We start from the raw sequence: 10,937 nt of genomic DNA on the forward strand, positions 1-10,937 counted from the left end.
CGGTGCTCGTAACAGTATATATAATTAAATAGTAATTATATGTAGTATAATGTAATTTAGCATAGCATAGCATAGCATAGCATAGCATAGCATAGCATAGCATAGCATAGCATAGCATAGCATAGCATAGCATAGCATAGCATGGCATGGCATTGACTGTAAATAATCCGTTTCGGGGCGTCACCTCAGTAGTACGGACTGCTACGGCGAAAGGATTAAAGCGCAATAACATTTTAGAGATTCGACCAAAAGAGTCGAATGTTTTTTATTTCTAAGGTTACCAGTTTACTGTAAACAATGTTCTAACTTGCACAAATTACAATTTCTTGGAATGACAAATAGCCGTGACAATCAAATTCACTGTTTCATCGGATGGAACAATTACAATTTACGGGATTGGTTAACGCAAAGACTAACTAAATTCATTAAAAATCGTAACACTCCTTATATAAGAATTTTAAAACGTCGTTTTTTATTTTTTCGTATTGTTCTAATTGATTTCAGTGTTTAAAAAGAATTGGTAGTCATTGCCTAGTTTAATTCTTCTATCACCTTAGTAAACTCGTTTGATTTAACCCCATAGGATTTTTTTCTTTGCGGTTAATTGAAAAGTTTATGCCAACGAGCCAGTAATAGTTCATGATCTAAAAAACAATATCCGAAATGAAATTACTGCATTAAACGACCGCATATGTCACAACACACTTATTTGTCATACATGATACTTGATAATTAAATAAAATACAAAACAGTTGGTACAAACAAAAATGTACAACATGGTACATTTTTTTCCTGTTTTAATAATTTCAATGAGTTGGAGATGATATAACAATACTTTTACATTTTTTCGATATTTCTATTACGTTTACTTGTTAGTTCACTTAATCTGCTTTACCTTTCTATTGTTTATAATATGACAATACTTCTACATTTTTAGATATTTTGATTGCGTTTACTTGGTAGTTTATTTAATCTGCCTTACCTTTATCAAATTTGATTCAGAAGCATTACTCTTTTTGTAAAACGACGATTTACGTTACTTTAGGTAAGTAATTCGATTTATATTCTTTCGCCTGTTCACCAGAAATATAAAAATCATGCGAAGCCTACGCTGATTATATCCCGGGTCTATGTGAGCATATGAAATTTTGAATTATTGGTAACAAGACCGTGTCAAGTACCAGAATGTGCGATAGTGTCGTTAATTATACGGGGATAATCTGATCATGTTAACTCCAGAAACGTGATTAGACGAAATCATGCTCGAATCTATTTCTGTTTCAATATCGAAATACGGAGTGGACGAAAATGAAACCATTTCTAAATAGAATCGACTTCAATCTGTGTCAACTTTAATAGTTTGATTAAATATAATTTGGCACATAAATTGCTTTTAATCTACAGAATGTGCAGAAAAAAATTGTTTGATTGGATGTTACTTAATTTGTCGGGCAGTAACAAAATCACAAGTTCATCCAGTCTTCTATCTAAAAAAGAACGTCGGCACTCGTTTTGCCCGAGAGTATAAAGATTTGTTGCACAGTAGTCAAATAAGATCATTTAATTATTTAATTAGAAAAATAAGTACGTCATTATCATCACGATATTCCAATCGTGCAGCTGATAACGCTTTATTTGACACACCCTGTATGCATTCTTGTTCTGTATGCATTTAAAATTCGTTTAAAATTGAACAGTGATAATTAGCGACGTCTCTTAAAAGCTCAGTCAATCGAAATAGTTGTTAACATGTTAATATGCGCAAGAACGCGTTTCTTCGTTATCTCCGTCAATTTCAACATGATTAGAAATGTTTAAATGATACCGCATTACTTTAACTAATTACTTCTATAAATGAGAACACCAGTTTTACATGTGTTTTTAAATTTGCTTAAGTGATACCATTATGACTATTCTCCTCTATGATTTATTTAATAGAAATTATCGTACGCCGTATTTCTTACCGATGGTGGATCTATATGTACAGTGAATATCTCTTTCAAACATTTCTACACGTACGACAAACATTTATGGTCTTATTTTTGTTGATGCACTTTCGATTGCACATGTTTCTTATTTCTTAGAAATCATAGTGAAATTTGTTGGTGTTCTCTTTGTACTTTTTGTTTGTTCTACTTCTACTATTTTTTCTTTACTTTTCATTTCCTAAAATTTAACGCTTTGCGGACGGGAGGCGACTCTCGGTCGCAGCAGCGCGGCGTTTCGCTTAGTAGGACGAGTGGCGAGTTAGAGGCGACAGTCGGTGTTTATGTTAAGATAATGTGTATACAAATTATACAATTGCATATAATTGTATGTAAATTATATTTGTATTATATACAATTTAAGATAATTGTATATAATTGCATATAAATTGCATTTCTATTATATACAAATTAAGATATTTGTATATAAATTATTTAATTGTATATAATTGCATATAATTGTATATAAATTACACTTATATTATATACAATTTAAGATAATTGTATATAAATTATATAATTTATATAGTTGGATATAATCGTATACAAATTTTATTTGTATTATATATAAATTAAAATAATTTGTATACAGGACACTCGACACATTTGAGAGAAGCGCTACTTCCTGCTACCTCACTTGGTCGAAAAAGTCATCGTCTGGTAAAGGTTAACCTGCAACTATAAAGTTTACACAAAGCTCGATGTTTATGCTCTATTATTACGTCGAATTTAAGTTATCGTATCGTAAATTACGTTTGCAGAAGTTTATACATTTGTCCGCTCTCAGAAAACCGCTCATGGTACACAAAGATAAACATAAGAATATCAGAAAAAATAAAAAAAAAGTAGACAGACATTGAAAAATTAAATAACTACATTAATACTATAGAAAAAGTCGTCCAGTAAAATGAAAAGCGAGAATGTTCTGTCTGTTCTTGACATGAAAGAAACTAATAAATTTTATACGAATTTAACAACATTTATAATACAATACAATTGTATTATACCTACAAAAAAGCTTATACCTTTCCATCGTGATGACAATTAATAAATATAATTTTTAAAGAATCTATAAACAATATAAACTTGAAATAACATTCCAGCAAACAAATATTAAACCGCACAATTGAAAAGTTGCACGACTCGCCGAATTAATTTAACAAAATAAAAGTTCCAACATTCGCAGCCACCATAATCCCGTCCATCTCGACGCATCGTAGATTAAACTTATTTATCAAAATCAATAGAACACCGTCGCTGGATATCGGATTCGATGATGTAACACACCTCCAATAAGACCCCGTCCACGTGAATCAATATCTCGAATCAAGTGGCGTATTCTCAGCGTCGATAAATTATCGATATCGCACTATCTCGAAACAGGAGTATCGCGACGAGGATCTCTCGGCCCGCAGCGATGCAGCCGGCGTGTGTCGAGTGGCCGGATGCAGGGCGAAAGACCCGGTTAATTTTTCCCGTTGTTCGCGCGCCTCGCGCCGTGCCGACGGTCTCTTCGCCGGAGACGACGAGCACCGACGCGCCGGTTGGTGGAGTGTTCTCATTAATTTGGCCAAACGACAGTATTATTGTGCGATCGATCAAAGGCCCTAAAGGCGAAGGGGGAGGGGGGTTGCGGGAAGGTGGTAGAAGGGGTGGGACGCTTCTGGCCCCTTTAACAGGGCGACGGCGTACGCATGTGCTTCTTCCAGCACTCGGTCGGCCGGCGATCCTTCTTTTCTTTCGCCAGTCGCGCGACCACTCCAATTAGATTAATTAAGCCAGCCACACGTACGTGCATCACGGAATGGAACAATGGCCGTGGAACGCCCTGTCGAGGGTTCCTGGGGCGAGGAAGACGAGGGGCGGGGGGTGGAGGGGGGGCAGGGATGGAAGGAAGGTGGCCGCGGAATTGTCACACGCCGGAGAATTTCAAGTAGAAGCGCTCGCTGTACGCAATCTCCGGTCGAGAATGGGTAACCGTGATCGCGAACGGCTGCAACGTACCGGCACGCCCTAAAAGAAGCGTATAAAGCACCGTTAATCCGTGTCCAGTGCACCGGAATCCAGTCTAGATAGACCCACAAATGGCCACGGCAATTTCATTTGCAGAGGGCGGAATCGTTAATCAAACCCGCGCGCCGGGCTGAATGCGCGCCTGAAACCCCCGGCAACTCTTCTCCGTTCTGGTTCTCGTCGCGCCACCCCTGGCGACCCCAGCTTCCCTGCGCCCTCCTTTCATCCCTTGTATCCGTTGTCGGTCAGCGACGGGTGCACGCGAGCGAGCTTGGACACGCGCGCCGCGATAAAGCGAAAACGCCGCGAGGGCGAAAAGAAAATGGAAAAACGGGAGAGGAACGCGCGTGTCCGTGGTGCGCCCGCGATGCCAGAATACGCCCGCGACGAGCCGTCCCGCTTCAAAGGCACCGAGAGGGACGTAAAAATTTATTATGATGCGTTGAAATGTTAAACAACGCCACCGCGAACACGTGTACGACGTTTTATTACTTCGTTCCGCCGTTTCTTTCGCCGACCCGCTGGCCCCGACGCTGTGCAAAGTTTTTTATGGGTTACGTATCAAGGTTTCACCAGGGTTGGAAATTATTTTTCTTTCATTGCTCGCATTCGGTGGACTCTGCTTTATGTTTTCGCTGCGCTTGATCTTTCGAAATGCTCGCCGTTTACGATGGCCGCGTTCTGGTGAGAATGCCGCGAGTGAAAAGTAGGCGAATTTACGGGGAAGATAAGTTCGAGGAAACTGGGAATGGTTGAGACTACGGTGTTCTTTCTATAAGCGAGACGCAAATTCGGATCTGCCGAGTTCTACCTAACATAGACGAATTCTCGTTATTCAAATTTCAAATTATACGATATACTGTCCGTTGTTCAAAAGAAGGCACAAAGAAAAGCGTAGGACCGATTCCTACCAAACCGACCATGTTAACGCCTTTGCAAAAGTAAGGTAAACGCGTTTCCCTTGTTGGCAGAAATGATCCCCTCCCATTAATTCCGAATTTTTAGGAAACGGGGGACTCGAGACTGACCGAGTGCAAACAAACGACGCCTCCTGATCCCAGTCACCCTCTCTCTCTCCCTCGTTGTCTCCTCCTAGCCTCTTCTATTTTGTTTTCATCCCAGACTTTTGATTGTTATTGGCTAAATTGCGCGCTGGACAAGAGACAGTAATTATGCCAACTTTTTAGCAACGAACAGCACGTGTCGGACATCAGTTTCCAAAGCAACTTTGCGACCGTCGTAAAACCCAAGTGTCAGGATTATTGTAACACTAAATTCAAAGTGAAATTGATCTCGAAAGTCGCAGATGTATTCGTTTAAAAATATGTTCTCTCGTTGTCCATATTTTTGTACCAAGTATATCTCGTATTAACGTGAACGAGCTTAAAATACTATCTGTTCGAATTTGACGTAAAAGATGCATTTGAAACATAGCCAATAGGAAGCATTGGATTCGTCCCATAAATAATGTCAGACAGCAAAAGAGATTTTTTCATGTAGTATTCGAGCAACCTTTTGGTGACAGCAGGAAGTTTTTTAATTACTTTTAAATATACATATCAATTTCTTGTTGCATAATGTGGGCAAATTTTGAATAATGTTAATACGGTTTTTGTTATGAAAATCGTCCATCTTGTTCCTTTTTTGTTTCAACAATCACTTTTGCTGGTAAAGTATCTTTTATAATAGAAATAATTGCAGAGTGTTTCTATAACTGTTCTAATAGAAGCATCAAACACTACCACATAATATATCAATTACTATACATTATCCAATCAAGCAATTGTTATTAATATTCGATTTTAACGATAAGTAGTTCTTTTTCTATCAATCTTGCAACACGGTAAATCATTGTATACTTTCGATAAAATTAATATAGCGATACATGAATCTTTTGAAGAATAAACCATACAACATTGGCATCTGTCTAGTTTCATCGATCATATATCTGCATTATGCTACACACTTTTATAGTAGTATTGATGTGAACAGAGAAAAAGAATATAAGAGAGTCGGAGTAACCGTATAATATAAGTATTGCGATATTAGAATGTCAAGTATTGTTAAAATTAATTACTTTATTTTATACAATCTGTTACTAATAAAAGGAAGTACTAAGAGTAATCGCATAATACAAATGTTGTGATGTTTGAATGGTGTACACTGTTAAAATTAATTATTTTATTTTATACAATCTGTTACTAGTAAGAATAGGTACCAAAAATAATCTCATAATACAAGTATTGCGATATTCAAATGTCAAACATCATTAAAATTAATTATTTTCTTCTATTTTATAGAATCTGTTATTAATAAGAATAACTAGTACTAACAGTAACCATATAAAGCAAATACTGCAATGTTAGAATATCAAATATCATTGAAATTAATTATTTTCCTCTATTTTATGCAATCTCTTATTAATAAGAATAAGTAGTATTAACAGTAACCATATAATACAAGTATTGCGATATTCGTATGATATTATTAGAATTAATTATTTCAATAGAAGGGTCAATTACTGCCACATGATATATCAAATCATTGTAAATTTCCCAATCAAGCAATTGTTATTCGATATTAACGGTAAGTATTACCGTATATGTGAAGTATTAACGACAAGACATTGAGAAACCTATGAAAACATGATTAACTTCCAACACGATTTAAAAGAGCAGTTTGGTGATGCATTTTCACGAGATACAACAGGAATACGTGTCGAACATCTTCGAGAACTCCGATGCGTATCTGTGACTATTCTTTCGTCTCTCGCTGCCATCTTCGTGTCGGTACTGCTGTTGTGACGCAGCCCGCCAGCACCATTCTTATGGATTTGCCGGACCGCCATAAGCTAATACCATAAGCCAACTGTTGGCTCAGCTAAAAATCAGTTTTCCGGAAGCGCTATATAACCCGCAATTCAACAAATTCGAATCGACGACTGGACAGTGTGACACATCCCGCCAGCACCATCCTTTTGGACCTGCCGAGCCGCCAAGATATACCACCCTCGGCGCAGCATCGTCACGGACCTATCGCGACGCAACCCTTTTTCCTGCAGCAACAATCGCAACAGTATCTGAATTGGCAGATCATCCCGATTAACCAGGCATTTGGGCCCACGTTAAGAACATCATAGGACTCGAAAGCTGAGTAGTATAAATACCGCTCTGAGAACTAAAATAAAGCAGTAATATATATAAATAACCCAGCAAACCTCACGGTGCACGTTACTCTACACCCGATCTCTACGAATTATGTACGAAACTCTGTCCAAGCATAGCTAGTCTACGGAGGTGATACCCTGGCTTAGTATTATTGCGTATGAGGGATAATTTCATCGTCAGTACCCGGTCCCGTGACACTGTCTCTGTTACGATCGTGTCTTGTGTTTGTAGGATCCCGAAAGTCTTGCTAGCTCTCGTAGCCGGTATTATAGAGACCGCCCCGTCGATTTTCGTGACCAGAGTGATGATTCGCCTCTCCGATCTTCCAGTAATGGTCAGAACGAGAGGCGGCGGTGGTTTCCAAGCTCCCATAATTTATGATCGACGCGAACCTCTCCGACGCTAAAATTGCCGGGAATATCAACAGCGCGAGAACCTCCACGTACGGTAAACATATCGGTTTTCTTTAATTTGCCACCGGTCTGGTATCCATTCCCAATAATCGTGGAGAGATGTGTCTGGATTTGCAGCGATACAGTTCGCCTGTTTGCCGTAGCGTGTATTTTGCAAGCTTCCATGTGAAAAAAACCTTCTTGTAACCCGTTGCTGTATAATACGAGTGACAGACTCGTTGCGAAGATTTGGAATATGATTTGTAAAATATGTATAATTATTCGTATCCTTTAAATTGGAATTAAATTTTATTTAACTGTTAATATGACATTTTATCATTAATGGTTAAATGTTGAAACGAAGAATGCTGTGTGATAAATATAAATTTTCTGTCTGGCGTAAGAATTCATTAGCAGCGAACAAATGAAAAACCACGTAACTATGAAATAAATCTTAGTGAGTCTTGAAGAGTCAAAGTTATTCATAATCATAAAATTTAATATTTTGTTTAAATGCAAATCAATTTAATTAATACATTTTAATCATTTTAAATTAAATTATTTCAACTGTTTAAATTTTCATCAAATTCATTGAATTCTATTTAAATTCTATTTCTTTTAAATTCTTGAAATTCTATTTTATTCTACTAAAATTCTTCAAATTCTATGTCAATTTTATTTAAATCCGATTTAAATTCGATTTGAATTCTATTTCAATTCTTTAAATTGTTTAAATTATTGTATTTAAATTCCACTTAAATTCTATTTAAATTTTTTAAATTGTTTAAATTCTTTAAATTGTATTTAAATACTTTAAATCCTATTTAAGTCCTATTTAAATTCTATTTAAATTCTATTTAAATTATCTAAATACTTTTAAATTATTCAGAACTTATAAAAATATCATTGTCTATTTTCTTTTTTTAATTAATGTTTTATATTAAATAATCGAAATTAACGTATTTCCATCTTCTTATTAAAACATAATTCTGTGCAACTAGGGTTTTTATTTTCTTTAAAATCGTATGCCTCGAAGATTTAAATAAAAATAAAATCCTATCCTTTTGTTAACAAACACTGAAGTAAATGTGGGCAAACAACAAATATAAATTTTCTGTCTCTCGTAAGAATTTGTTAGTTACAAACACGTATTAATCAACACAACCATGAAACAAAATCCTGACGAAAATGGTTAAAACATAGAGATAAGGAAAAATTGACCATAAAAGTGTCAGAGATTAGGTGAAATCTTTTAATCATCGAGCTGAAAACATCGAACATGATAAATTCCAATAAATTGTCTAAAATTAATCAACGATAGAATAGTAAACAAATAGATCAACGAATCAAAACAAAACTTCACAAATAATTTCTCAACGTCGGTGGTGTCCTCCTCCATGACCGCCGCCACCACCTCCTCCACCTCCGCCGCCACCATGTCCGCCACCGCTGGAGAATCCATGGGACTTTCCTCCATGGTGTTCGTGCTGATTGCCGTAATCCTCATGATGCGCGTGATGCTCGTCGAATCCGTGTTTCCCATGGAATCCTTTATGGTCCTCGTCGAAGTGTCCCTTATCGGAGTGTCCCTTTTTGCCATGGTGATCGCTGTGATGTCCGGAATGATGATGTCCACCCTTCTTGTGATGACCTTCGTTGCTCTTATGGTCGCCATGATGATTACCATGTTTCTCATGGTGTCCACCCTTATGGTAATCGTCGTAGAACTTGTGCTCCTTGTGATACTCGTCCTTGTGAGCCTTGTGATGATAGCCATGCGTTTTCTCTCCTTTCTTGTGTCCCTTCTTGTGCCCATATTTCTCCCCCTTATGGCCTTCCTCGTGCTCGTGATGGCTCCCGTGCTCGTCGTGTTCGTCATGGTGGCCCTTTTTATGACCGCCATGCTCCTCATGGTGTCCTCCGTCGTGTTCTTTGCCGTAGTGACCGTGATCGCCGTGATCGTGGTGATGGTGGCTCTTATAGCCCTTCTCTCCCTTATCTCCGTGTTCCTCGTGGTGGCTTCCGTGATGCTCATGACCGCCGCCGCTTTCGTGACCGCCGCCTCCCCCATGTCCACCACCACCACCACCACCACCACCGCCGCCACCACCACCATGATGGCTGGCTGCGACCTGGAGGTCCCTCCTGGTCCTCAGCTCCTTAGCCGAGGCCATGGAGACGCACGTGTAAGCCACGGCCAGGCCGAGGCAGAGCCACAAACTTCTGGTCATGCTGATACTTTGTGGACCAACCAATGCTACCGACTGATCCCATCGGTTCAACGCAAACCTTATATACCAGCCGTGATACCGGCGCTCTATACGTAATCGCTTTCGTTCCTCCGAGCCGCGAGTTGACACAGGCGACTCACATTTCGTAAACTCCGTTTCGTCGCGCAAAGGTGAGACACGAGCATCAGTCGCAGTCACCACAGTCGCAGTCGCGTGGATCGCGATGATCGCTTTTTTTCCCGGCCGGACACCCCTTCCTAATCGCCGCGGACCCACGCCGCTAATAGACGGGCCACCTTTTTTCGCCGAAAAAAGCCAATCAATTTGCAACCGAACCCGCCGTTACAAAACGCCCGCTCTTTGCGAAAAATCAACTTTTCACCGTTCACCGAATTTCTTTACGCAACCGACGTCTCACTTTCGTCGATTAAACCCGAACGCGACTTGCGCCGTTTCTTCCGTCGCCCCGGCGGAACTCGGAATGGATCAGGAAAATCTGGACGATTCTGGCACGGCACGGCTGCCTTTCACGAGCGTTGCCCAAGGAGCGTGTCGCGGAACTTGACGCGGGCGATGACACGCGTCAAGTCGATAATCTATTTCCGTCGGATAACTCCGCAAGCGAGACGCGCGTTGAGCTCGTTAAAGTCTCCACCTGTCGATAATTACATTATCCAATAATTAACAACGAAGCTTGAAATCTAGGAAGCCCTCTAAGACTATTAATCTGCTAATAATGTTAATCTTCTAATAAAAGATTCGAAATCGCGATCGAGCTTTTACGTAACGACACACCGTGGCAGAAAAACCGAAAAGATTATCGTCAGCGTCGGGTAGAAACAGATTCGACGGAGAGAGAGAGAGAGAGAAAGAAAGAGAGAGAGAGAGAGAGAGAGAGAGACAGTGGTGTCGATCGAGTTGCATAACGGTTTCGATCGACGGATCAGCTGGAACCGAGAGCCGGCGAATCGCGGGTTAAGGAGACGCTACTTTCGCAACGCGAAGTAGCCAGGAAAGAGAGCCGGCTTCCTCGACGCCGATTTTTCCCCGTTCGATATAAAATCGGAGAGTGGTGACCGGAATAATCATACCGAACGCAGCGTCGGCGTCGAACGTCTCGTCAGCAGCGATCCGGTCCCCGATCGAGCC

At 39.5% G+C, this 10,937-nt stretch overlaps 1 protein-coding gene across 1 annotated transcript; it reads right to left on the minus strand.

The window, feature by feature from the left end:
• Nucleotides 1-8,930: 8,930 nt before the first annotated feature.
• Nucleotides 8,931-9,788, minus strand: LOC144470025 (uncharacterized). Its single transcript, XM_078180804.1, has one exon. The coding sequence runs from the start codon at nt 9,786-9,788 to the stop codon at nt 8,931-8,933; it is 858 nt and encodes a 285-aa protein (XP_078036930.1).
• Between the last annotated feature and the right edge of the window lie 1,149 nt (nt 9,789-10,937).

This window comes from Augochlora pura, chromosome 5, assembly GCF_028453695.1.
Source record: "Augochlora pura isolate Apur16 chromosome 5, APUR_v2.2.1, whole genome shotgun sequence".
Lineage (NCBI taxonomy): Eukaryota > Metazoa > Arthropoda > Insecta > Hymenoptera > Halictidae > Augochlora > Augochlora pura.